Source organism: Euwallacea fornicatus, chromosome 4 (assembly GCF_040115645.1).
Source record: "Euwallacea fornicatus isolate EFF26 chromosome 4, ASM4011564v1, whole genome shotgun sequence".
NCBI lineage: Eukaryota > Metazoa > Arthropoda > Insecta > Coleoptera > Curculionidae > Euwallacea > Euwallacea fornicatus.
The window spans coordinates 259,505-287,214 of NC_089544.1; the positions used below are offsets into that span (position 1 = coordinate 259,505).

General features: G+C 39.7%; 4 protein-coding genes across 7 annotated transcripts in view; 1 reads left to right on the plus strand and 3 right to left on the minus strand.

Moving 5' to 3' along the window:
• Window positions 1-17,263, plus strand: part of LOC136338923 (calcium and integrin-binding protein 1-like) — a 72,671-nt gene extending 55,408 nt beyond the window's left edge. The window contains exon 6 of the transcript XR_010732034.1: window positions 17,254-17,263. The gene's annotated coding sequence lies outside the window, so the exon portion shown is untranslated. The remainder of the gene's footprint in view (window positions 1-17,253) is intronic.
• Window positions 192-1,588, minus strand: LOC136338919 (uncharacterized). Its single transcript, XM_066281732.1, has 4 exons — window positions 1,108-1,588; window positions 788-1,052; window positions 399-595; window positions 192-348 (listed from the first exon to the last, which is right to left on the minus strand). The coding sequence occupies exons 1-4, from the start codon at window positions 1,550-1,552 to the stop codon at window positions 227-229; spliced, it is 1,029 nt and encodes a 342-aa protein (XP_066137829.1). The 5' UTR covers window positions 1,553-1,588; the 3' UTR covers window positions 192-226.
• On the minus strand, window positions 1,615-4,846 carry Ak1 (Adenylate kinase 1). 3 transcript variants are annotated; one of them, XM_066281734.1, is made up of 5 exons: window positions 4,705-4,846; window positions 2,607-2,744; window positions 2,310-2,554; window positions 1,915-2,041; window positions 1,615-1,858 (listed from the first exon to the last, which is right to left on the minus strand). In XM_066281734.1, exons 1-5 carry the CDS (start codon window positions 4,753-4,755, stop codon window positions 1,775-1,777), a joined length of 645 nt encoding a protein of 214 aa, XP_066137831.1. In that variant the 5' UTR covers window positions 4,756-4,846; the 3' UTR covers window positions 1,615-1,774. The 3 variants fall into 3 exon arrangements, with proteins under 3 accessions (XP_066137831.1, XP_066137830.1, XP_066137832.1); XM_066281733.1 differs by lacking the exon at window positions 4,705-4,846 and adding an exon at window positions 3,804-3,895; XM_066281735.1 differs by lacking the exon at window positions 4,705-4,846 and adding an exon at window positions 2,891-3,049.
• On the minus strand, window positions 5,859-26,726 carry LOC136338914 (adenylate kinase isoenzyme 5). Of its 2 annotated transcripts, XM_066281723.1 has the most exons (12): window positions 26,051-26,726; window positions 24,679-24,849; window positions 23,554-23,664; window positions 22,048-22,089; window positions 19,557-19,699; window positions 18,838-19,020; window positions 18,239-18,388; window positions 17,872-18,104; window positions 17,617-17,815; window positions 9,290-9,454; window positions 7,433-7,610; window positions 5,859-7,376 (listed from the first exon to the last, which is right to left on the minus strand). In XM_066281723.1, exons 1-12 carry the CDS (start codon window positions 26,070-26,072, stop codon window positions 7,123-7,125), a joined length of 1,851 nt encoding a protein of 616 aa, XP_066137820.1. In that variant the 5' UTR covers window positions 26,073-26,726; the 3' UTR covers window positions 5,859-7,122. The 2 variants fall into 2 exon arrangements, with proteins under 2 accessions (XP_066137820.1, XP_066137821.1); XM_066281724.1 differs by lacking the exon at window positions 22,048-22,089 and having other exon boundaries at window positions 26,051-26,724.
• Window positions 26,727-27,710: the final 984 nt, after the last annotated feature.

Below are 27,710 nucleotides of genomic sequence, written 5' to 3' on the forward strand. Positions count from 1 at the left end.
CTTAGCTCATTTTTGTTACTAACGGAAGTGCGTTCATTTTGAAAATATTTCAGTGATTTTCGCCTGAAGTCTCCCATATCGTGCCAAATTTTCAGATATTTCCTATCGTTAGTTCCCCCTTAAACCATCCCTACAGCACCCGAAGGGCCATTTCGTACAATGCGAATAAAAGCTAAATTTTAATTTATAGCTAATTTATTGACGTCTCCAGTAAATGTTCCGTATACTATTTTAGGGGCTCAGAACTGTTTCTCTCCTCGTAGTCCAAAAGAGCACACCTATCCGCACGGCTCGAGTTGTGGAAGAGTTCCAAAAGCTGCTTCTGACGTAAGCATTGGCGTTTCTTAGCTGAAACAAGCTAATTTTACACACTACTTAAAATTGTCGCAGTTATACACCTCTACTTTTCTGAGAACAGCTCATATTCTTGGATACAGTCTCTTTCATCTCTGGCGGGTGCGGATACAACTCGCACAGTCCTCGAAGTTTCGCACTGTTGCACTTAAGAGTCCTCCACATCTTGTCCGAGTCTAAAGCCACGCAGTCTTCAGCATCGTGCTTGGATCGGGGATGTCCTGGAGCCCACGCTCGGTAACTGATAAATTCAAATGATAATTGAAGCGATAATTGGTCCTTGAAGTGATAATTAATAATTCGGGTGATAATTGAAGTGGTAAATGATGACTGACGCGACAAGCGGAGTCAAAACTCAAGCGATAATCGAAATAATAATGATAATGAAAAATGATAATCTTCACGAAATATACTGTAATTTTTATGAAATCACTTTGAGCACGTAAGCAACATCCCGCTTCCCGTCCGGAAAACACCCTCCCTAACAGTGTCGTCCAGTCCTACAAAAGCTGCTTTATACCAACTGGACAAGGTGTCTTTCAAGACTTGAGACAACATTGCTGTCCGATATTCCGAGGTAACATCCGCTAAATCACCAGTGATGTTCTGGCAAGCTAATATTGACTGGCTGTAATTTTGGTAGTTTGGAGTTAGAGCGAAGACTCCAAGCGATTGAACGCAGGTTGCGTTTACTGTCACTAAAATGGCTCTAAGTTGGTTTCAGTTGGATTTATTATATATAACTTATTTTACCATTTAAATTCCCATAGGCACTGTAGTAATCATACCCCAAATCCGGGATTAAAGAAGACGAATCCTTGTCAATTTTCGGACACCCTAGCACCTGGCAGTTAGGAACGAAGCGCTTAGCGTAGTACTCTGCCCCTGGAGGGCTGAAATTGAAGGCTAGTCCGGCCTTTTGTCGTGCGAGGGCTTCGCACTCTTGCAAAGAATTCACCTGCTTCCAAAATACCACTTTTGAGGTGGATTTGTGGCAGGACTTTAATCTATGATACTTGACGACTCTTGACGGTGGCACGCACTCTTTCAGCGACTGCTCCGTGAGGTCTTGGAGGAGGATAAGCGCTGCGGTAAACAGGAATTTTTTAGACATGATTCGCAAGGACTGTTCCACTGCATGACCATTCACGAGTTTTGATTGGATAATTAAGCGAATTACGCAGATATTTTGTTTCATTCTGGTTGAGCCTAATTAAGCGCTGCATGATCCGTAGGAGGTCCGACCGCAGTAAAACCACGTTAACAGTAAGAAAAATTTATTGTGCAATTTTCGGTTGGATACGATTTTTAAATTGGAAAAATAACTAAATTAGCTAACAAAAATAGATATTTTATGCAATTAAGTTTTTCAGGAACGCCCTCATTTCTTTAAAATAGCTCTACTAGAGTGTTTTTGAGTCTACTTTACAAATGTAGATAATACTTGATCGATGTGCTGCACAGTTTCTTCGAAAATCTCATTGGCGGTCCTCTCAGCTTGTATCTAAGAAGAAAATTCATGCGGCACAGGCACTGCAGCCTTCGTAAGTAATGATTTACCTTTTTCAGTTTGTCAGAGTATTGCTGAACCACTTGATCGTTGTGTGTGTTGAAAGTGTGGAGTCTCTTCTTGATGGTCTCTTCGTTGTCGTCCACTCGTCCAGAAGTTTTCGCCCTTTCCAGTAACCTAGAACAATCGGTGAGCCTTGGAAGCGGCAATTTCTCCAGGAGGAGCTCTCCTGGAGGCTCTTGGAGAGCGCGGCATAGCACAAATATTTCACAACTTTGCCGCCAAATAAAGATATATACAGGGTGTAGCATATGATCATGGAAACATTTTAGGGAGCGACAATACTCTGAAATATCTCCATGATGGTATGTTACATCCTGCATATTTAAAGGAGCTCAGAAGTATTGTTCAACTGAAAGAATGCCAAGGTATACGACTGACTTACCTCTCCACCAAAGTGTTTTCAGACGCATCGTAGAAAATAACCAAGTTCACCGGAGCTATGGTACGTTCGAAGAGAACGCCCTGCTCTTTCTCCCTTGGGTACCCATCAATAAGGAACCCTTTGGCACTGGCCAGGGAGCTTAAAATCGCTTCTTTGATTAGGTCCAAAACCACTTCGAGAGGCACCAATTCCCCTCTTTCCATAATCGCCGTCAGTTCCTGCCCTCTGGGAGATCCACTCTTCACCTGAGGTTTGTGAAACGTAAAATAAATCTCTAATCGATTGTTAAATTTTTACTTCATTTCTAAGCAGATCCCCAGAGGAGAGATGGGTGAATCCATATTTGGCAACAATCCGGTCGCATTGAGTACCCTTTCCCGACCCAGGACCGCCCAAGATCCAAATGATCGGCACATTAATCTCGGTCACAGGAGCCTGGAAGGTCGGTCAGAAATATCAGTAAGATCTCGTTTGTTAGTAGATTGTGATTTGAAGCGTCAATCAAGTGTAAATTAGATAAGTTGCACAATTCTAGATATTTTCAGTGAAACACGATTTTAGTCTTCTTTCGGGTGACTTACCATTTATTAGCGCGTCCCAATCTGATACGCGCGAGAATTAACAATCGTGTCAAATTGATCCACACAACAAACAAGCTACTATTAAAATAACTCCAGCTTATACAAAAATAACAGCTACTTCGCTATGTATCAGTTAGTTCAGGTTAGCGAGACCGCAGCCAACTTATGTAGTTACTGCGAACACTCAAGGTTGGATAAATCTTAAAATAAAGCGTGTCATACTTTGTTAATTTTTTTATCAGTCGTTTCAAGCAGCGATAAAGTTTCCTTTTTTTCAAATCAATAATCAACATGATCATTGCCGATTCTGTACTGTTTATGGTGTTCAAAGAGTCATGAGAGCGTACCAGACACAGACGAAATTTCCTCCTAGACTAGGAGCGGAGACGCAGCGATCTTCCGCGAGTGTCGGGAGCGCATGCGCGCGCAGCCACAGCCATTTAGGAGTGGCAGATACGTTGAGCTGGTTTAGAGGAGGAGGAAGTTAAAAGATGTAGGGGAAAGTGGGCCTTAACTAAATAACGTGCACCGCCTTACAACCGAGATGTTAACCAAGTAATTGCTGAAGACCGGCGAAAACGTGGGTGTCCGCCGTAGATCAGACGAAGAAAAAATGCCTGAGGAATGGTTTCGACGCAAAGAGACAAGCCCTAGGGAAAATAACGATCAAGTCACATCAAAAGCAACCGTGAAGTTACAATAAGATGGAAAGGAGAGTATTTTCTGACGCGACTAGCTTCCAATTCCAACACAAAAAGCAATCCCTTCTAATTAGCCTGTTTACAAATAGTAGCGACCATGACCTGCACTTTTCAAAAATGGAAAACCCCCGAAGGTGTCCCATGCACCACTAATGCTGCCAGGGCGCTACTTTTATTACGTTTGATTAATGATCTGCAATTAGTGACCCTACCTGACGTATGTGAACTATAATGATGATGAAAACAGGCACGTAGGACAAGACCCAAGTCATTAAAAAACGCGGTCATCTCGCAAACTGAGATAGAAACAATCTGGGCTAAAAATACCCAAAATTCACATGACGTTTAGCATCTAACAGTGTGGGAGTTTGGCGGGCAACGTAATGAAAACAAATACGAAAATTTGCGTCACTGTTTTCGTTTTTTCGATTTAATGTTGGTAAACTGAGGTGTTTCGAAAAGGTTCGCATTTTCTGCATTATATGCTGAGCAACGGCCTAAAGGGCGAAACTTTTTATATTTAATAACGACAATGAGGCGGCTGGGATATGGAGGGCGGGATTCGGATTTTGGAGAATTTTTACGCGAAAATACCATCGGTAAGCGGTATTTTGTAATCTCTTTAAAATCACGAATATCTTCTTTAATAGACCACAAAAACATTAGGTTACATTTTTAGCTACTCTGTAACAGTTCATTCGCCATTTGGCCAAGACACAAGTTCACTTATCCCGACAGAATGGTGAATGTCACCGTAAGCCGAAGCGTATACAATGCCATTTCCGAGACGCGAGTCTATAGTATAATTCCAATTCTGGCATATATAGTAATTGAAAAAGGAGTATGTGCCTACACAAAAAGCCGTGCCACAATTTTCCCTTTTTTCCGCCCGATTTAAACAATTTTCAAATTATCGAGGTGTAATTTAATATCCATTGAATACGATATCCTAATCAAAAGTAAACATCATTGCTGCGTGCAAGCTAATATTCTTTTTGCATTCGACTTTGACCCCGCATAACCTAAATACCTACCCTAATTAACCCCCAAATAGCATCTATTAATTTGCTAGTTTTAAACTAAAATGCTGTAATAATAAATGGTGCCACTTGCCCCGTTCGACGCCTCCATATCCCTTAAATTCTCCTCTGCGGATCTCGACATTCAGCGCTAAAGTCCACCCCGACCCAATCTCCAACTGCTGCGACCCAAATTCAACTGAACTTGAACTGTCTTTCCCCTCAGCCCTGTGGCATTCGTCCGTTTTGACTCCAAGGCTTGCCAGATCGATAGTTTTGGTAACCTGTTATTATAGGGAACTTGGCCCTGTTTTAAGATCAATAAAGTTGTCATGCAGATCCATACTTTAATGCATTTTGGATCTGCTAAGTATAGGGAACTACAATCAGTCAGGGGCAATAGAAAATGCTAAATTATCGGGTAATTCATGGGAATTAGTGCATAGAGCGGCTAGCGGGGCAGTGGCGTATGTATTTCGATTCGGGACAAGGATCCGCGAACGCGGTCCTTATCTCGAAGGTGGGAGGGTGTCCCCATGACCTGGAGTACCGCATCCCAGCCGAAGGGATGGGTCAAATCGGAGCGATCGCGAAGTCGCATCTCTGGGACGTTACCCGAAGGAAATCAGGGCAAGAGTGGGTGCCACGAGGGAGGGTCTTTCGGGGAGGTTTATGCGGCGAGATTATAGAGTGGTCTCCCTTACCATTACTGTTGCATTTAGAACCGGGCTGGAGCAGTAATCACCGCCTTGCAGGAGTGAGGCCTGTAAAAGCGGTCATTGCGGGATTGCTGGAAGCCAGTGACGTATCATATTTTCCGTTTAAAATATTCAGTGTTACGTCAACAGGGACACCACTGGCGAAATTAAAAACTTCGTTTTTCCCTTAAAAGACGCGCGTCTACACGTATTTTACGTTTTCCAATTTTCATAAAAATGCTTAACGCCGTTACGGATTTATTAAGAAATTTGACTACGTCAGGCAGGACGCGAAAACGGACTCACGTTTATATGAACGAATTTTCTTGAGACCACTCGCAGATCGGCCCCATAAATTTTTGATATACTATCATGAAAAACTTTTTATTGCAGAATTATCTTTGAAGATCTGGCCACACAGCTCCGAAGTGAGATTCAAACATATCTCAATTCTCTCAAATTCCTTACTGAAGAAAGTCATGGAAAAGTTGCGGAATTTGCGATTGTCCGGAGGGAATTCACAGTGGGCACGTGCAAAAGTCAAAAAATGTTATAATTGAAAACAGTTTTTATTAAATAACAAGTAATGTGTTACATTCAGACATAAGTAGGTAAATAAATCTGCATGGACGTTCCTATAGCTATGAAACTGTATTATTATGAACATAAAATTGTATACATATCATTACCGAAATTGCCCTAATAGGTTTGAACATTAAGAAGATATTCAAGAGGTTATTCGAAAATATTTTTAATGTTTATGGGCGTCTACTTAAGAAATAACGCTGTCCTGAATAAAGGGTCACGCAGTCCCACCTGTTATTGGCAAATTCCTCCAAAAGCATTAGTCATAAAAATAGAAAGAAGTGAAGTGTTCAGCGATAGTGGAGTTTAAATCGATATGCAGATAGAAACGCTACAGTTTACAAAAATACTGGATTTTTATCTTTTGAGCTACGTCTTAGTAAATCTCTTCTAAAGCATTGCTATTGCTACAAAATATCATTTTATCTCAAAACTCTCATATAATCGTTGAACCGACGTGTGTAGTTCTCGACTTTCCGCCAATAAGGTTCTCATTTTTGTTTTATTGCAGTTATTCATGACATACAAGTGGTGTTGAGTAATGCTCTGCCAGGTCGTAGAACAAAAAATAATTTATAAAATATATTGGACCCTAAAAACCCACTTTCTACTTAGATACTAGTCAATTTTTAAAACGTATTAAACCTTACTCCTATTCAATTACTATCTACTTCCTAGGTATAATCATCTTTTACGTAATAAGGCACTTTTGCAATACCTACCTAACTTATGTGCTAGGGTGTACCATAATAGATTGTATATCAACTCAAGCTCTTTACGGAATAGTTCATTTATTCTTACTTTATTACTCGAATCGTGTAAACTCAGAAAATATTTTGGCCCCTTTTCTAAATTATCATAATACAGTGTGGTGCGAATGGGATAGGCGTAATATCCAAACACAGTGATTTCCTATCGAACACCAAAAGCTATGTTATTATTGCTATTTTGTACTATACTGACTTGAAAATCTCATTAGTTCGGGAACAAATCTATTATATGAAAAATACAGAAACGAAAAAAACTTATTCCATTGAAATTACGTGCATTTGCAAGGAATTTACTATATCAAAGATTATTATAAAAAATTAGTACCTAATCTCCGTTTACGTGTCCAGCACGAAACTAGCCCAGCCCGCGTTCCATCACAGCCTACCATATTCGTAACAAAGCACTAGTGCTATAAAGCCTCCATTATTGCCTCAGTCCGACAGAACCCTTCTCTACTACTAAATGTGGCTATCCATATAATTGATCGCCTCGTGTCCATGGCCATCGTCCAAACTTGCGAATGTTGGTACGTTACGCTTAACACCTTGTGGTATCTTCAGGTTTTCGTTACCCGGCCGAATCCCGTTGGCCACGTGATTGGCGACGTTATTTCCCACATGGGAGACGCCGTTGCCCACGTGCTTACTTATGGTCACGACCTCAGGTGCTCCTTCTAGGTCCTCAAGGGTTGTCTCGCCGTTAGGAATGTGGCCTAAAGCGGAACAGACGAACCGTAACCTTTATCGCAGCTTAAAAAGAGACTCTTACCATTTGGTACATGGCCGTTAGAGATGTGCCCATTGGCAGTGGGTACATGCCCATTGAGCTGTGGGTCTGGAATAGTGGTTTGAGGTTCTTGTAGGCTGTTCAGCATGTATTCAATGTGTTGCTGCACAACACCTTTGAAATCGTCTTGAACTGGAGCTGTATCAGTGTCTCCATCAACCTACAGATCGCATTTGCTGTCATATTTCGTTGCGCTACAACTTTTATTTGATGCACAGAGTTTGGAAACGAGATCGACCGGTTTCGGAGAGGTTGTCATGGAAAAACAAATGAAACCACGTTTGTCAAAGTGCGATTTCTTGGTCCTGTCAGTTTGACATCTAAGTGCGTTATGGCCGATTGGGAAATAAACCAGCGCGCTTTTGTCGCAAAGTGATCTATCTGATCTAAAGATCTGCAGAGGAGTGACACAAAGGTGGTTCCGCAATGAATTTCGTGGGCCATGCCGCGGACGTCTTCCAACAAGAAACCCGATTTTAATATGGGTAAGATGTTTCGAAGAAGCAGCCACCGACGTATCAAAGCTTCTCGGTGGTACTGGTACCGTTGGTACTTCAGAAAATATCAAAAGGACCGGAGAATCAGGGCGGCGAAGTCCAGACACACGATGGCGTTAGATATTTCGGATCGAAGTTTAATACGCATTTTGCATGGGGACTTGTACCATCGCCGATCTAGAATACCGATTTACAATGCGTCGAATGACCTCGATAAAAAAGTCTGTTTACGTTTCCGCATAGAAATGCCGAATAACGATCGAAATGGGCTTATCATGTCGGATGAAGCTAATTTTTGTCTAACTGAATACGTTAACGAACAGAATTTTCGTTGTTGTACACGTGATAATACAAGGGAGCTGCACGAACGACCTCTTCACTACCAGAAAGTGACAGCACGGTGTGGAGGATCCGCTTTTGGCGTAATCGAACCATAATTTTTTGACAAAAGTAACCTCACCGTTACCGTCAGTTCTGATCGATTTGTTATAATGTCGGACATATGTGCGAATTTAGAATTAAAGAAAAAATTTTTTATGGTTTCAGCAACATGGTGTCCCCGTTCATACCGGCAGGCGAAGCTGAACTGTTTTACGGCAAATGCTCCCGTGCCGCCTCATGTCAGGTTTTGGTGACATTCCAGGGCCCTCAGGACATCCAGATCTGACAGCACCAGTTTTCTTTCCTTGTGATTATTTAAAGCTAAAAGTGTGCGCTACTCGTGCTCAGAAAATACAAGATCGGTTGGGGACGCGGTAGACGGAATTACCCAAGATTCGCTTCAGAATGTGTTGGAAAATTTCAGTAAAAGTCTGCAAATGTGTGTCAGTGAGCATGGCGGACATCTCAATTTGAAAATATTAAGAAATTGTTAACATTAAACCCACGTTCCAGTACCGGTTGCTAGATATATTTTCTCCCAGCAGGCTTTTTAAAATAGTTCAATCCTGTTGTCGGACCCTGTATTTATTGCTCTGTCTCTGTGTACATTCTCTTTAATCATTAAACTTGTACAACGTTCATTTGGCCTATTAATGGAGGGCAATGTGACATCCATGTTCCATAGCTAGTCGTTGAGGTAAATATAGTACACTTCGAGAGGCGGGTGCCTTCCTTTATGATTTTTGTTTCTGCACGTGTCTTAGGAGTACAATTACCACGGATGTTATTTAAAAGGGGGAATTTTGTTTGCACACAGGGAAGCAGAAATTGAATTGAAATTGTGTGCTGTCCGTATCTGCGGTACCATAAGACGTACAGTACCTGAGCTTTCAGGAGTTTTTCGCATGTAATAAATTACTAAAAAAACGAGCACATTTTTTCATAACATGGAGTGACTCACTATTGTCAATCTTCCAATATTATCCATTGTTTTTAGCATGGGCAAAGTAGACTCTCTGAAGATCTCCAATCGTCTTCGGAAGGCCGTAACGCTGTCGTCCAATCGTCCTTTACCCAGCTGCAGTTTGGAGCAGTCCAGCAAGATTATAGTTGGTTTCTGCTTGTACTGAAAATGTAATGAAAAAATATATGAGCTTTGATGACTTTTTTATAGGGGAGAGCTGGGCAAATTGGACCGTTTGCTAAATCGGAGCACTACTAAATCTCAAATAGTACCGGCAATACCGACATAATTGTTTTTCTTAACTTTATAACTAAATGTGCTATTGCTGATGCTTCGCTCCCAAGATGTTTTCTTGAGAAAAAACAGTTATTTTTTGATTTTCTTGTATTAAAGTTCAATTTAGCCGCCCCCATGTCTTGATAATACAACTGATCCCCTCATTCCGAACAAAGTTTTGATTTTATTCTTTGTACATTGTTGAGATATAAATAACTGTTGTGTTGATTTATCTTTAATAAATATGACGACTGATAACTCGTTTCGTTTAGTGAAATTGATAATTTGGCCAGTTCTAAATTATCCTGAATTTCTTTTTTTAACTGGTTCAATACGACCGAGTTTCCGCCATGCATTTTACGTAACATTAATAGCTTTTTAATGGAAGCTGAAATGCCTCAAATTTGTCATACTTTCACCGATTTTTTCTTCAATTAGGAAAAAGGGGCCGTCATTCCACTCAACAGCTGCTTGGTGCCTTTCAGGAGTCTCAATGGTGCGCAAGGTCTAGATGCAAAAAGGCACTTTCCAGAGAATAAATGAACGTTCTTCACGTGGAAAAAATTGGATGTGTGCTGAAATTGGGGGTAAGAAACTTTTCCACTTGCACGATTCCATCAGAATCGTTCGGGGCGAAGGGGGGCGGTGGCGTTTATCATTCATTCACAACATCATAATTTCCCCCCCACTCTCCGATCCCCCGAACTGTCTGTTATGTAAAGAATGTTTTGCGTTGCACATAAATTTCAATAATAAATGTATTGTAAACGCGACATTATTAGCAAGCAATAATGATTCATAATGCATCCGCTCTTGTTACGCTAAATAAGCTCTGCGAGCAATTGATTCAATTCCACATTATTAGAATTGAATTATTATATTTTAGATTATAACGCTCTATATGACGATGAATAATGGAAATATATAATGATATTACATGGTTGTTCTCGAGGAGCATATTGTGGCTTCAATTGTTGTAAGCTTACACGTGTACGTGCTATATCAATTTTCCATATAGAACAATGTACTATCCCTTCGCGAATTAAGTATGCTTTGATCTATTTACGATCAGTGCAAAGAAATAATTGAATTACCGATTAGTACTTGATTGAATAGGTGTAAACCACTCAAGTGACCTACAATCTGCAGGCATCCCCTCTCTAAGGGGAATTAAGTTGGAATCTCCGTTGGGCAGATCAGTTAGCGATCATCGAGTAATGATTCACGATGTCGCATGTTCGAAGATAAATTTTAATCAAAAATTGAATCGACATGGTAGATGCAGTCGCATTTTTAAAAATGCATGGAGAAAACCGGGGGTGCAGGTCACGGGCAGCAACCACAGAACGTACATTTAACAGAAAAAGATTAGGCGACCTAAGACGGGTCCAAACGTTTTATAATGTTGATCCATGAAAATCAAGGACAGAAACGACGAAACGAAGGTTGATACGATGATCCATCGTCCGGTAGTGGAATACCTCAATGTTTTGCTGGCGAAACTTGAGAAGGTATAAAAAAAATTCAGATAAACACGAACCAGGGCCGGCCTGGCAAAATTTTCAATCATCGCCCCCCACCCCAAAAAAAAATCGTCGACCAGGAAACTCCGTCGGTCTTCCTGGTCTACTGCCCTGGGCCGTTGCCCAACCTTGCTTCCCCTAAGGTCGAACGATGACGTCTGAGCTGTGATGACTTGCGGGATCTCGCCTCCCCCATTTCGTAGTTGTCGGGTTGGAATGTTCTTGGAGGTTTTGGTTTTGATGTTTCCGTGTGTTGGCAACTCAAGTTGTTGTGTAAGTTCCCTCAACGTCTTTCATGAGTCACATTGACCAGGGACAAGAGCGTCGAAGGAGTTTCTCTCGTTATTCAAAATTCGTTCGCGTGACACTTTTTATTTACTCAGTTTTTCTCTTATTACTTCGTAAACCATGGAATTTTTTTTACCGTTAATAACTTTGTCCCATGCGCAAAGCGGTCAATTATGACATTACATATTCTCAGTATTTTTTGCCTGACCTTCTTCGAGGTCCGTTCCCAGTCGTCGTTTAGTAAACGGGATCGTATAATTATTGCATTAATAATTGAAATTGTACGAAGCCATGCCGAGTCCCAAATTAATTTTAAAACATAACTTGAATTTCTGATGTAGCCAGGTGTGTTTATTTCCATCTAGTTTTTCGTGTCTATGTAAACCGAAACATCGTCGAAGCGGATTTAGACCACGAATCGGGCGCTTGTTGTGGACGCAGATGCGATCGTATCTGGGCTATTTGCCTGGAATTCTCGACGGAATTGTCCTGCAATTAATGTGTTCATGTGCAGCTTGTCCAGATATTCTGATCAAGCTATGTTGATGGACTTTTGGCGCGCACGTGAGGGCTGCGCTTAGTCGATAGAAGATATGGGTCTTAATAGTAGATTTGCGCCCATAAGCTCTGTGTGGACATAATTGATATTAATCAACTGACAGCAAAGACGCCAAAAGCGAACAATAAATAATTTAATAATAACCAAAAGTACGTCACGTTGAAGTCCCCATCGACTCCTCAGGTCTCCTTCCTAACAGCTACTTCATGAAGAAGTGAAATTCTGTTTTCCGTGTAAACGGAAGTAACCCTCTATTACTATTATTTACTTCAAAAAGTTTCTATATTTCATCAGGAAATATTAAATTTGTAGGGGATCCTCTAATTTGTTATCGATTCAAGAAATAATATTAGGAAGGATTCGTTGATACATTATTATCCCTAATATCGTTGTGTATTCCCCGACACTGCCTAAAGTTTCTAATAGATTAAAAAAAGATAATATGGAGAAAATTGCTACGAATTTTCCGAAATAACAGGTTTTATTCCTGCTTTCCATATCCCTGGGCTTGTTTCCTTTTATAAGGCAGTGGTCCAGCCGTGAGTCTCTGGCGCTGCCTCCTCTTGCACGTCTGTAATCAGCTCATTCGTGTGATTTACAGAATATTTTCTTGGCTTTTTTCAAAATTTCCAAAAAACCTGAAGAGACTTTTCCCACCCGGCGCAGCTGAGCTCGCCCAGTTCTTGCAGGTAGAAAACGAATAACTTGCACCTCTAGCACTGTGGAGGGGCCTCCGCTCTTAGTTTAGATGGTTAATCACATTAATTTTGATAAAAAAATACGAAGAAGCAGTTGTGATGCGGTGTTAGGACAAGGGAACATCACAGCTACTCCGGTCAGTAGCTGGTAAGTTGCCAGATTTGCGCTTTTTAGCAACGATATTGTGTTGAACGTATATGAAACTACCAAACATCACGAATACAGATTTATTGCTCTATTGGTTTTTTTTCGGTTTTTTTAATTTCTTTGAGCGTATGTTATTCACGATCTGAGATTCTCCAAGACCTCAGGCGCAGTTCTACCGTCAAAGTAATTTTGTTAGTACCCAGGATGCTCGTGACTTGCACCCTTTCTGAAGAAAAGCAGGCAAACGTTACACGTAATGGAGCAAAATGCCCGTTTGTCGAAATCAAAAAGATTATAGTGCGACCAGGAACACGAACCTCAAAATATGTTAAATTAATGGTTTTGGCTAAAATAATGTTCTCGTCCAACGTTTGAGGTGTCCAGCCGAGTATTGATCCATAAAAATATATGTCAGTGAAGTTAGATGATCGAAGAACAATACATTATTGCGGTTAAGATAAGCAGTTTCGAGGTTGAATCCATTACAGCAGTATTGGTACCTGACTGCATATCAATGTATACAGGGTGTCAGTTTGAAAACTTTCCTATTATCTCCAAACAAGATGGATTAAAAAAAATCACCGTAATACGTGAATTCTGTTGTCGAGAGGGAACATTTGTTAAGTAGAATTCACTGTGTCCCTTTTGACCCTCTATCCCGAAAGCCACCCTCAAATATCTTGAAAGATAAAGGGGGTCAAGTGGCACATCATTTTAATTCTCAACATTTTGTTACCTCATTTGCCACATTCGATTTTTGCGTTAGCAAGTCATGCGCTTTTGATCTTTCTAAAATAATTTTTCCTATTAACGTGTGGTGTGTGAGACCGGGCAGTGTCGAAAATAAATAATAATTGAAAATTTTCTTCTTAACGACCGAAGAATGACAGGTTTTGTTTGACAACATTCCAAACGAATCATTACTTAAGAAAGTTCATTTGAGCCAAGTGATCGATGTTTGATCATTGCGGGTAACTTAACTTCACTTAATCGTATTTTCAATGTTGGTGACCATTCTAAGTGATTTTTGTCGCTGTTTATACGTCCTTCCCCAAGCATAAACAAGATGTACGTTATCTTGCTTCGTGAATCGTTTTCGTGATTCGATCGATGAGGTGCATACTCCCAACGAAGCATATAAAGTTAATTGAATATTTGAAGGGCTTCGGATCGTTGTGACCGGCCGTACTATGACTAGTACCTTTGCCAAAGGCAAATTGGAAAGTTTTTTGTACGTTTCTGTATCAATGTCGATTATTAAATGACTCAGCGGAGTGGTAGGCAAGATATTCGTAATACGGAATAAGTTAATAATCAGGTGTTCTATCGTTCGAAAAACTTGTTAGTTACGTCACTAACTTTTTTCTTTTATTGAGGCGAATTCCTCCCACGTAAAATAATATGCACAATGGAACTCCAAACAATAAAAAAAAATGCCTGATTTTTGTTGCCGAATGCTAAATTTCTAAAGCCCATGAGATCCCCTTCCAGATTATTTTTATTCGCACAACGGCCGCTCATTTCAACATTGACTTTCCACCACAAACACATCGACACGTTGGTTTACGATAATACGTCACCTGACAGTGACGTTTTGAAAGTTTTGGAAACAAAAGAATAACATTTGTGCTGTTAACGTTAATGGCGCCCACGCGATTTTTCTCCTGTCGGTCGCAAAAATGATGAAAACTCCATTGAAAATGGGCATAAAATGTGGAGAAATTTGTGCAGACTTGAAGGTTAATTAAGTAAAGACATAATAAATGTTCGTAGGGAGTTGCAGTCGGTGGAAAACGGGTAAAAACTGCACTTTTATTATTTGATTTCATCTGCTACTTTCGAGAATATTCTTTCGTTCACGTTCGGGTCTCCGAAGCTGCACGATCGCTGTGTGATCTGCTTGGGAGGAGCTCAAATCGAATCAAAATAACAATTTCGACGACTGAAAAGGCAAAAACCATAGGCGGACGTAAGACCTGGCAGTGCAGTGCGTGCTGTATCGAAAATCAATATCAACCGAAAGCTCTTCTTAATGGCCGCAGGATGAAAGTTTTTGTTGACAAGATTCCAAACGGATCACAATTCCAGAAGGTTTGTTGGCGTTTGATAATTGTATCTAGTTTAATCTCGCTTAATTGCATTTTCAGTGTTAATGACTACTCCAAGAGGTTTTTGACACTCTGTATATTTCCCAAGCGTAAACAAATTGTATATTATTGTGTTTTGCGTATCATTTTCATTGTTATACCAATGAGTTGTAGGCTCGCAAAAAAGGGTGTCAAGCTATTGGAATGCACGGAGGCCATCGTATTGTTGTTGCCAGTGGTTTTGTACCTTGGTCCCTAATTTTAAGTATTTCTTAGTGCTGAAATCGAAGATTACAAAAGATCCTTTTCAAAACTCCACGGGCGTCAATGGTTGTATCCACGGTCAATATCTATTCAAGATTTTTAATTACAATTTAGGAAAATAAATTTAATGTTCTTCGTTTCAAGCGTCATTTTTGTGGGCCTCTGGTTTGAGTCCAAACTATAAGTCAATTTTGGCTCTTCCGGAGGTACCTTTATTGCTTTCCAATATTTTTTAAATTTCGAATGTGTTACCCACAAACGTATTATTAATGAAGATTACGAATTACGGATGATTTGTTGGAGTAGAGATTGTCCATGCAAGATCGCGACACGATGCTTTTGTTTAAAAGAGAATTTTTTAGTTAAAATTTGCTATTCAGCCCTCCAAGTTGATAAATTTTAACAGACTCAGACAATAGGTTAAAATTGATAGTGGTTTTATATTTATTATATGTATTGTATATGTATAACAATTGTGAACACGACGAATGAAATTCTAAATTAATATTCTTTTCAAAAAATTCCTGACTTCTTTTTTGATCAAGTTTTTTCTGCAATGGGCGATGTATCTTCCATTTGAGGTATTTGGGGTTTGTTTGCGTAATAAAACCACTGCCTTGAATTTGCAAATTTTTCCCCATTTTGCTAAATCTGGAAACATCGCATCTTACTTCCTATCGTGTATCGATTTCAAGGGCGCTTAGCTGTACCTTTAAAAAAGGCAGGTAGTACCAATAACATCTCATAGTTGATTCATTCCAGTGTTAGCGCGGGGACGAACAACATGTTCGTAATGTACGCTCCACTAATAATCCAGAAAATGGGGTTTTCTTTTATTCCAGACTCGTGAGGTGGGCTGTTAATATATCCCTGACTTAGTGGGTGAAAGTGGGTGGCGTTTTACCGCAATTTTGTGACATGAGAAATTGCTGACGTGATTATGACTCATGGTTATTGGGGATCTTGGGGGTGAGTCCTGATTGTTGTTTCTTGTGATTCAGAGTAAAGATTAGTTAAGGTTAATGAAAACAAAGCAGTTCGAATTTCAGTTGAAAATCGAAATTATAATTTTCGTTTTTTTGAAAAGCACTCCGGGCCATCATTAGTCATGGCCGAAGAATGACGTTGCAACTTGAATTGTTTTGAAGATAATTTTCTTTTGTGTTTCAGGTCTCAACTGTGTACGCCTCTGCTTCAAGTCCAAATTAAATTCACATTAACTCTTTTGAAGACTTTTCTCTAGAAATAAATATTGATTTTTTTGTTTCAGGTTCTCATTGGGTTCGGCTGTGTTTCGGGTCGAAATTAACTCGACTCGAACTCGTTTGAAGACTTTTTTCCAGAAATTAATATTTATTTTTTTTGTTTCAGGTTCTCATTGGGTCTGTCTCTGTTTCGGGTCGAAATTAAGTCGATTCGAACTCGTTTGAAGACTTTTTTCCAGAAATTAATATTGATTTTTTTTTGTTTCAGGTCCCGATTGTATGCACCTCTGTTTCATTTCAAAATTTATTTGATGTTTTGACTGCTTTGAAGAATATTTCCAGGTATTAATACTGAATCTTTTTGAGTTTCAAGTGCCCACTGCCTATGCTTTTGGTATGAGTCGAAATTATAAGTAAATTTTGGCCCTTTCGGAGGCAATTTTAACGGTTTTTGAGATTTTTTAAAAGGGTCAAATTGTTTATCCCCAGGCTTGTTATTAATGTAAACTTGCAATTCTGGACAATTTGGCGGTGTACACTATGTCGCCGCAAAATAGCTGCACGATGCTTCTGAGTATTCATAAGAGAATTAAATTTATTATAACAGACTGAAACAAAATGTTCATCTTGATAGTGGATTTGTCTTTATTAGATGTATATGTTCGTTAATTATGAGAACGATGTTTAAAATTCTAAATTATCATTGTTTCCTAAAACCTTATCAATTCTTTGTTGATCAATTTCTCTTTGCTATAGGAAATGTGTTTTTTCTATCATCGGGATATGTTTACTTAATGAAACTATTGCTTTGCATTCGTAACTTTTCCCCCATTTTACTAAATTTAAAAATATCGTGCGTTTCATGTCTAAAACGGATCAGCTATACCTTTATAAAAAGCTGGTAGTACCGATATCATTTCGCATATGTTTCATCCGAATGTTAGCTGAGACGATGAATATGTTCGCACTAATAATTGGGATTATCGAATTTTCTTATGTTTTAAAAACCCGTTAGGTACTCCGTTTCGTATATACCTGACTTGGTGAGTGACAATGGACGTTTTTAACATGATTCTGGCTCACGTTTTTGATATTCGGGGGGTGAGTCCTGATCGTCGTTTTTCGGGACTTAAAATTTCATTCGAAAGTCGAAATTATTTTCAACTTTAACTCTTTCAAAAGGTACTCAGGACCATATTTAAACGATGAACGATATCGCAACTTGCGTTGTTTTATATAAAAACAGAATCTATAGTGGAAATTAAGAACATCATACCATTGCCTCGAACTCATAAGCTTGGTCTATGTCTCTAGGAAATCCATCCAATATGATTCCCTGGGCTTCGATGTTGTGCTCCATTTGAATGTTCACGAACCTCATGACGATGCCAAAAGGAACCAGCTCTCCGTTCGTGATGCAATCTCTTATGGCAGGGATGTCGGGTTGTTCAGACTCGGAAGTTTCAGCCGCAGCCCTGAAACCGGCACTTAACTCGTAACTACTTCTATTAACATTACTCATATAACTTGCCTTAAAAGCTTGCCTAAACTAATATGGGTCCATCCAGTATTCCTCGTTGCTTCGGCACATAAGGCCGCTTTATTACTTCCAGGGCCGCCAATGACCCATAAGACAGGGGGATACGTCGGGGGTTTGACAGGTGAGTTAAAGTTAAGTGGGGCGTGGTTTCCCACCGATATAACTTGCGTTCCGGGTCGGTTTTGGGATGGCTGACCCGCTTGACCGTTCGCAACGTTGTTTTGCTAGAGGAAAATAGAGAATGGGCTAGATCAGGTGAGTTCAGATTTAAAACCTGTGGAGTGCGCGTCTACATCGAATAAAGAGTTTTCGCAGCAGGTCTGTTGCAGAAATCGACACAGCGACTCGGGATACTCACAATTGTTGGCAGCTCTGAAGTGGTGTTGGTTGGCATCATTCGAAGTGCTCCATTACTAAATTCCGGAGGGTTATCTTGGCTGCTAAGAATCTGAAAGAAGGCCGCCTTGAAGTCCTTGTAAACGTCCGCAGGAGGCCTCTCTCCATGAATCTAAATAATACAATTCAACCGGCTTACAAAGTGACTTCATGACTCACCGCCTGTTTCAAACCATTGTGCAATTTTTATTAAGCACTTTAAGGTATGTGATGAATCGATTTTTTCCCGAAAGCTTTCAAATAGAGACGGGAAAAAAAGGCGATTAATTATTTGAACAATGTTCAAGTCAAAGGGACACGCGAGCGCATATTTTAAGTTGCAAACAAGCGAGAATTCACGCAAAACCGGGCATTATCGTACAGTTAAAACCTGAAAGCCTGCTGACCACTCGGACCTTTATTGTGCATTTCCAGATTTTCATGGATAAACCTTTAGTTTTACATTAATATGCAAATTGTATGCGAAGCAGTACATAGAAAACTGCGGTATTGTTTCGAGCACAATGCGGTGGTATTAATTTTTTGTTTTTTTACGAAAGTGTCTTTTTGTTCGTTACTCACCCTTATTAGCATTTTACTCTGAGCAAAATATTCGGCTACAGGAATAACGTTTTTATAAAAATTATTCAGTTCCATCTTAGCTAAGGACAGGACGACTTGTCCTAATTTGGCACCATAATCGATTTGTCTTTCCAACACTTTCTGCCGCCATGATATGAGGATCACACCGTTTACTATGCGAATCTGCAAGGAAAAAACCCGTAATTTCCATTGGGATCACTAAATATTTCACATTTAGTACTGTTTGGGTAAGTCTTAATGAAGGCTTATCGCCAGAAAGCAAGAAAGGGTCAGGGAACATTATGATAATTATCAATATTGTTGTTTTTATTGTATTCCGAGGAGTCTTTAGCGATTCGGGCCCTTGATTAATCACTTCTTTCCTTGGAGCGATCGTCTTAATGGAGAGAGCGAAATTAATATTTGCCTTCAATTGCAAGGAAAGAGATCACGGTAAACAAAAACGGGAAGGGAACGATCAATACTAACACGTGTAAGAAGATAATGAATCTATTGTTTATGTTATGAGACATGTATTGGGAGTAATAATTTGTTGTTGTAAATGGTGTATTTTCCGTGACTAAAAGAGTGTAAATAATACTAAGCGATTTGGTAAGAATAGAACCCTTACTTAGCTCCAATTTGTTAGCGATATGGCTTGATTAGAATTTTCTTATTTTGAAAATCACGAAAAATCGTAAATATCGAAAACGCCTTACCTTGTCCGAATATTCTACGACGTCCCGCATGTTCCGTGGATAACCGGACACGAGGTAAGTTTTCGCATTCGGAGCCATCTTCATTTCCACCATCAGTACCTCTGTTACCGTTCTACTTGAAAGTTGAGCGTAGTCGGGAATATCTAGGAAAACATGTGGAAGTCTGTTAGAAACGTTGCGAAAATTTGCGCATCTTGAAGTAAAATAAAGTTAGCCCTTGAATGTGAAATCCTTCCTACTTGGCCACTTTTTAACCAAAGAAATACTCAAAGATGTTTTTATGTGTAAAAAAAAACACACACACACATACACACACAGCGACAGAGATGAAACAGAAAACGTTCACAGGCGATAATCTCATCAACACAAAGCCTGAAATTAAAAAAAATTCCCATCCTCAATCGCTTTAAAGAGCCGATTTACACCACCGATGGAATATATCATAAAGTTACCCCATTTTCACTAATCCAAAACCGTTTTGATTTCAATACTTTTGCGCTATTTTATAATTGTACATATGCTGACCATTAAATGGAAGTGTTTGGCATCGATGAGGGCAAGTAAAAATTTTTTGTTAAAAAGCTGATGATAGTGCGGTTTTGTAGAGCTGTGGAAATCCAACCGATAAACGCAGCTTAACTTGGCCGGCCGTTATTTATACAGAGCCAATACCATTAATTTGCCGAGCACCTCTCGATTTTTTACAAAAGGGAATAGCTTATAGAAAAACACCATTATTTTAGATGTGTTTTAGCGTTCTTAAAACGATTCAAACATAGAGTTTCTAGCTGTCGGCCAGGTGAATGCACGATTGGAGGACCTGATGAATGAGACAACAGCGATATTGTGCGCTGCTAGCGTGAACTAACCTGAAATAAGCACCGTTAATGACCAATAACTTTAACCGTTGTAGAGGCCGAGAGCAGTAGATTCGTCGCACACTCAAAACTTATAATTTCGTAAGTATTTATAAATAGATGTAGTTATTACTATTTAATTAAATGAAGCAACGTAACGTAAAATTGAAAGAGAAAATGCATTAACCTTCGTTTAACGATGCATAAATAAATGAAATAAATGAAACCGCTTTAATGATCAAAATAATTTCATTTAGCCATGCAGCAGGATGTAGCAAATAGGAGTGGCCAGTATTAGACACGCAATGGAAGTCTTGGAAGATGCTAGCTGGCTTCCAGCAGTTTTCGAGACATTCACCGAACTCTGCAGGGTGGTTACTCTTCCTGAGGTTTGCCAATTTCCACCTATATCCCTATGACACATTTTGATACTAGAATTATTTCGCCTCGTGTATTTTGGTCGAATTTCCTACCTTCCACGAACGCAGGAAAAACGTACCGGTTTGAATCTCGGAAAAGCGACGTGTAGCTCTTCTGCAAACTTGAGGGAGCAAGAACGTTTAAAAAATGCGCAAATTTTGAGATTTTATGTATTGTTCCGTAACAGTGATCTGGCGAAGGTTTACCCACTCGTATTATTTCCTTCCTGATTCACCAAAATTTCGTAATAGCTCCCTTCTCCTCTGACACGAATAGTTTCCACTGCGAATGGTTCTATGCTAAAGAACTAGTTAGACCCCAGTTTACAACACAGACAGACACGACGTTATAAAATGCCGTTAGTCACGCACAAAAAACACACAACGACCCTCACAATCTTTACAGGCTGATAAAGCTAAGGGTCAAGGTGAGGCCCCCCCCTCCTGAGAGATCACCATCAAAGCTTCTCTTAACACACCAATTCCGACCGTGTTAACACTTGCCAAGCCTATGGCCTGATAGATCGGCAATAAATATAGAACATTGCAATTAAAAATCGTTTAGGGTATGTACGGGACTATGATGGTAGTTCAAACAATACGGGAACGAAATCCTGATTATGGGTCGATAAGCTGGAAAGCCAGACAATATGTTTTATCGGAAGAAATTGAAAATAATGGATTAAGAACGGCAAGAAACACGACATGACAGGGCACTTTAGATATTTTGCTTCTCTTTGTTATGTTATCGATTTTGAAAGAGGCCGTGATGTAGTGTAAATATAGTACTAAGCTGTGAACCAACTCGCGCCATTTAATGAAGCGAAGTAATTGGTTTAAGTTGTTGATCATCGCGATCATCAGAAATTAGGATGACCGACATTACTAATTAGCGAAAAAATTATTTTATTTTCTGTAATACAAATTAGGGCAAATGTAGAGGTAGGTGACGCAAGGAAGCCTCCACGCCGTAAAAGCTGGCTCGGAGGAATGGACGCGATCTTCCTAAACACGGGTAATCAACATTGAAGTTTCTCGAACCTCTAGCTCCTTGCAAGGCCCAGTGGGCCAGCCCTTAGTTTACGCATCTAGTTCATACAAGGAACCACTAGTATACTTTTCGAACTCGCCTCGTAAACTAACATAAGTTCTAAGCAGGAAACACCAAAGTGCAGCTTTCACACAGTGCCACGCCAACCCGAAAATTCCATTTACCTTGATATCTATTACCTATATTGATTAAGCTTGTGTATCCATCTACAATAAATAAATACGTTTAAGAACATTAATTGCAATAAAACCATCCGCTACAAGCATTAGGTTAGTCATTTATAAGTTATTATTCGTTAAAATGTCACTAATGGACGTTCTATAAGTTCTGGATTTATGGGTTGGTAAGATTTACAGTCGTGTCCGTGTCGAACCCAAATTGGTAAGGACGATCTTTCGAGACGTCGACGGGGCCGATTTTTCAAATGCGGTCTGATACATCGGTGGCTTCTCAACGATAACACATGCGAGCCTATTGCAAGGACCTCGTAAACATATGTATTTTTTTCTATTTGCAAACAGCCTACGAGGGCCTGAACGGAAACCTTTGTTAAGCAGAAGTTATAGGAAATAGGTCAGTTCAGTATGCAGTATGCAGGGCCATTGATCTATCAGATACTGACGTAAAGTTATACACACAGAACACCGTAGCTCTGATTTTTAATAACTTGCAACAACGCTTCAAGCAGGGCTACGCCACTGATTTTCCATGCTCGAAGTCGCTGTGCATAATCACTGGCGTGTCGTACGGTTTTGAAAGTCGCATGCGAGCGTCGAATTGCGTATGTCCGCCATTGAACGAAATTGAACCGTAGTGGTTTTGAGTCCGTTTTTAATTTTTTTTTACTTTTTATTTATTTATTTATTTTTAATTATTATTTTTTTAATTATTTTTTTTTAATTATTTTTTTTTATTTGTATTTTTTTATTTTGCAACTCGACTCTGCGGCAAATTGCATCCATCGATGTTTCGAGTGAGAAAAAACCACATCGTAACGAATTGAGTCATCCAATAGGCCTCGGACGGCCTTGAGCCTAAATTTTACTGCGAGGGACGAAATGCGATTTTAGCAGTCGCCATCGGCAGGAATGTGTTGAATTTTTTTTGTCTTAAATCGCCCATCAATAAATCCGACGTATTACTTGAGTAATCACGGAGGGGCATTGAATTTTCTCGACGATCGACGAAAACGCGATCGATACGGTCATTGCCGTAAGTAACGCGTGAGGGTTTTCCTCCCTAATATTTCACTTTACCATCGAAGTCCCTCGCGGTAGAGAATTGTGAATTGGACGGAATTGGGTAACATGCGTTGTGAATTGAATCGAAATCGGGCCGGGTTAAATTGAAAAAAAATAAAATTAAACTAAAGAAAATATTTATCCCTGAGCAGTCTAGGGTCAACTAGGATATGAAGCACTGCTAAGACTGGCTAACACTACCGATCTAGTATGCAGCATATTATTTAATAATTAATTTTTCCACGGTTAGATCGTTATGGAAACATTTATCAACGAGCTAGAAACACCATTAATCTCGTCGAATTACATATATATGACGACAACAAAAGCGTTGATATTAAAGATATATAGGTACATAACATAATACTTGTTTTCTCTCCGAATTTGTGTCGGTCTATTGTTTAAAACAAACACTGCAATATCACTTACCGTTTCCTATGGCGTACTGTTGCAGCAAATCCGACATGTTTATATGCACTACCTCTTTCTTTTCTTGCACCAGGTTGTCGCAATGGGTCACCTTACCGCTCCCAGGACCACCTAAAACGAAATCGGGACCATATCTCAGCGTCGCGTGTCTCATGTAAGTTTTACGCATTTTCAGATCACCGAATCGATTTTTCAAAAAAATCCACAATGAAATTATAATTCATTTACGCTCTTACGTGTACAGGAGCAAATACGAGCTGGCCGGCATATTTAAGATTCTAGCGGTCAAGGCAATTAGGTCAATTATTTACCTGTGCATCAAAAGCTTTCAGGGAGCTTTAATCGGTGCGTGAGTGGATATTCCCACGAAATAATTTTAAAGCTGCCAATTAGTACGGCCCACAGAGGCTCACTCGTACAAAATTAGCTAACCTGAACTAACCTGATGCGGCCAACCTGCATGGGCTTCGCCCATCTAATATTCGCTTGTTGCTTTAACTTTTTTTTGAGATATTTGCACGGGCAAATGGCCGGTCTTTTGTTGAGATCTTTCTGTTGGGGCCTGTGCTCACAGGCAGTGGAAAATGTCATCGAAGGCAACTCTTCAAAGAAGCGGGAGAAAAACGGAAAAATCTCATTTTTTTTTTTGGAAGGGCCCTCGGTAGGCCTTCAAAAACGGACCGCTACAAAACGGGTAATCTCGGGGAACGGGAGAACAAAAATAGCAAAAAAACCTTTTAGAGAAACTCCGTTTCTAATCATCTAAATTCGAATTACGTTTTAACTGCCGAACTTTCCTCCGACCTTGACCTTATACGACTATATGAGCTACATAAACAAATTTGATTTCATTTAATGAAGTAAATTTACCGGTTTTATGTATTCCTGGTAAATAAGTATGTGTCACTCTAATTGTCAAGGCCACGAGGAGCTTTTCCGGGGAAATGAAGGCCGATCATACAGGGCAACTTCCAATTTATGTAAGATGAGTTTGTTGTCGAAGTAACGCCTTGCCAAGCTCTATTACGCAGCAGGTAATATGGTAATAAAATGCCTTTATATCGAGGACATTGTGTCCCTTCAAAGCGAAATTGACGAAACCACGGAACACTGAGTCGCACTTACCAAGAACAAATATAACCGGTGCCTTCGGAGCCTCGAACAGCACCTGGGCATTATTATGCATGGGAAACTTCCCAGCCGAAGGAGTAACGGCGTTTCTAGATTGTGGACGAGGGGAGTTTTGCACCCAACTTTCAGTTCCTTCTTCGAATGCTTGAGAACCATCACTATGCTCTGAAACCATGAAACGTTCGTTAGTTCTCACTCACACGAAAAAAGTTGTTTCTTTAGTTTCTTTCACGGGTCATTAATGCACACGTGTCGTTTACAAGGGAGCTAATTACATGAATCGAACTATATCCCCTTTATTCATTGTTAGTCATTTTAAAACGAATCTCACAGAATGGATTTAAGTTAGGAGGAAATTCATGAAATTAGTGCACCGGCAACTGCCATTGCTCAGAAGCGACGTCGAAGCCATTTGGAACTCTCTATTCCTCCATGGGGTGCCAGAGGAATACCGCTCGTGACGAGAGAGGTTGAAATATCAGGTTTTTCAATAAAGCCCCTTTAATTGAATTAATGTGAGCAAATTAATGAATTAGTTTCCAAAGAAATTGAGGCGAAAGTTTAGGCTGCTTCTTTTCATTAGGTCATCATGCCTGTTTGTAAGCTTTATTAATAAGACTCCCATTCCATGAATATTTCCTCGCCAGAATAATGGAATGAGTAATGGACACAGATACTTCGAGGAAATTAATCGAAAAGACGACTCGTTTGCTTATTCGTTTTATAATAAGACTAATGTCTGCGATATTTTTACGCTTGAATTTTGTGTCGTCTCACCTTGGAGTTACACAACATTTTGTAAATTGATAAGGGCGAGGAGTTTTTGTTAATATTGTCCAGAAAAAATTCCGTTCGAAAAACGGCGAAATTCGCTTTTTCCGGACACTGGACAAATCCAGACCACACAATTTTTCTCGGTTTAAAGGTTGAAGCTTTAAAAGTACCACTGCTAATCAGATCTGGATCAGGAAATGTGTTTACTTTTTTCAATTAAGGTCCTAAAAAACGCCGAATTGTTTACATTGCAATGAAACTGAGCCGCATTTCAATAGTTCTTTTTCCTCTTACCCTCTTCGAGATTCCGATGGAGTTTCAAATTAGACCCATCCTGCCCATATGTTTTTATGAATTTTTTTAATTTTTCATTTTGTTGTCTTTCGTTTATTTTCACGTCATTTTTGTTATAGTACATTTGTAAGCCACCCTTAAGGTGGCGCCCACAGTAAAAAGAGCAAAAAAACGAAGTTTCGCGCTTTACTCTGTACTATGAAGTGATACCGGGTTCTTTAAAATGTGCCAACGTTCACCATCAAGTCGAGCCCTAATTTGTCACATGCCTCCATAACTCACGCCTGAGTACGCATACCTGTATCTAAGCAGATTCCCATATTCCACTGTCACACTTAAGTATAATTAAGCAGTGCTCTTAAATCACAAGGATGCAAACAGAGACGCGGATGCCGCGGCGACGGAACCGAATTACTCATTTAGGAGAACACGCAGTATATTTCTTGTCGTGGCTCCTATCCGAAAGTCAAAGAACAACTGCCTCAAAGAAAGCGAGCACCACTACATCATGTTGAAGTTCAAGTTCAGACCGCGACCGAAACTGGATGTGGAGTTTTCCAGAGCCTGGATTGGAGGTGAAGAAAAGCTTGGACATACATGCGCGCGTGGAGTTCTACGTGCAAACTGAAAGCATTACGCGGAAAAGCGTTAGAACTGAGAACTTTGAATAATTAATAATCACCTTTCCATGGGTCGTCATGGATACTTTATTATTACTTTTCTTGACCGGTGGTGGTCATATGCGCATGATTCCGGAGGAGAGGCGGTCAGCGAAAACCATCGATTAGGTACGGTCAACATTTTTATTGGTGCTTAGATGATTCTGCGATTATTAATTCTATAGGTTTTTCAATTATAAGTTCTGTGTTGATAAGTACGAGGTATTCGCTTAAATTTAAGTATTCAAAACGTCGTAGTTTAGCTGCGGTTAGTATTATTCTCTTGGGTCCGATAAATCCCAGGTTAGCGGTGGACTAAAAAATAAGGCGAGTTTGAGCGGTGCGATGATAAGGGTGATCATAAAAAAACCTCATGTAGTTTTTAACTAATCTGCAATGCGACAAGCGGACAAATGTGTGGAAAGCCACTTTCCGCAATAAAAACTATATTTTGTCTATAAACATGATGACCTCGGGTGCTCTGTTTGATGAATAGGTGTCACAGTTAGTTATTTGAAGTAATCGGTGCGGAAAGATAGTTATCATTGTTAATTCTGTACTATTCCCCCTTTCCGCACTGAAACGAGGGAGGAAACTGCGCTTTCTGATGTTAGGTACAATATTTTTCCTGCGAGCGCATGCGTATTATTTTCATTAAGTTTACTTAAATATGAACGTGTGGTAAAGTTACGCATGGGCGGTGAAAACTTTTGCCGGACGCACGTCAATGTCAAATATCCGTTTTGACACTGACACATGTCACTTGCCCTGGTGATATCGCTAAATTCTCTACTGAGGTGCCGTACGATTTAATAAAGATCGGTAAAGCTTCATTTCATTTTTAGAATTCTGGACAGCAAGACGTCGAGCCGGCATTTTCGGACATCAAAAATATCAGTGGAGTATGTTTGTTAATGCCGCACCGTCCTGTTAAGGTCGAGGTGCGTGGTAATGACCGCGTCCTTCCATGCCTTGGTCGGTGTGTTTTGTTGATGGAGGTCTGAATTTATAAAATAAAACGAAAACATCATATTGTCTATCCTTATATTATGTGAAACTACAGGATCTAAAGTTAATTCTACGACGCAAAACCTTCCATTATCCACCTCAATAATAGAGTTCTCGCTGCTATAAGTCCTTGCTGAAAGGGGCCAATATGGGAGTTTATTAATAATATGAAGGACTAAAGAATTATTTATTTATCAAAATTAATACTCTGACTCAAAAAGACAAAACGTTTTACATAAACTCGTTTCAGACGAAGCTCAATTTTATTCGAAACTACGAAACTTAATAACC

Coding starts and splice junctions, on each gene's coding strand:
- Ak1 (XM_066281733.1), bottom strand. CDS start 3,863: ATGACTTGGGTCTTGTCCTACGTGCCTGTTTTCATCATCATTATAGTT. Junction 2,745..3,803: donor TTATAGTTCACATACGTCAG/GTAGGGTCACTA, acceptor CCGACCTTCCAG/GCTCCTGTGACCGAGATTAA. Junction 2,555..2,606: donor GGGATCTGCTTAGAAATGAA/GTAAAAATTTAA, acceptor CACAAACCTCAG/GTGAAGAGTGGATCTCCCAG.
- LOC136338914 (XM_066281723.1), bottom strand. CDS start 26,072: ATGGGAATCTGCTTAGATACAG. Junction 18,105..18,238: donor CTTCAGAGCTGCCAACAATT/GTGAGTATCCCG, acceptor ATTTTCCTCTAG/CAAAACAACGTTGCGAACGG. Junction 7,377..7,432: donor TAACGGCCATGTACCAAATG/GTAAGAGTCTCT, acceptor GTTCCGCTTTAG/GCCACATTCCTAACGGCGAG.
- LOC136338919 (XM_066281732.1), bottom strand. CDS start 1,552: ATGAAACAAAATATCTGCGTAATTCGCTTAATTATCCAATCAAAACTC. Junction 1,053..1,107: donor TGCCTATGGGAATTTAAATG/GTAAAATAAGTT, acceptor GAGCCATTTTAG/TGACAGTAAACGCAACCTGC. Junction 596..787: donor ATGTTGCTTACGTGCTCAAA/GTGATTTCATAA, acceptor TGAATTTATCAG/TTACCGAGCGTGGGCTCCAG.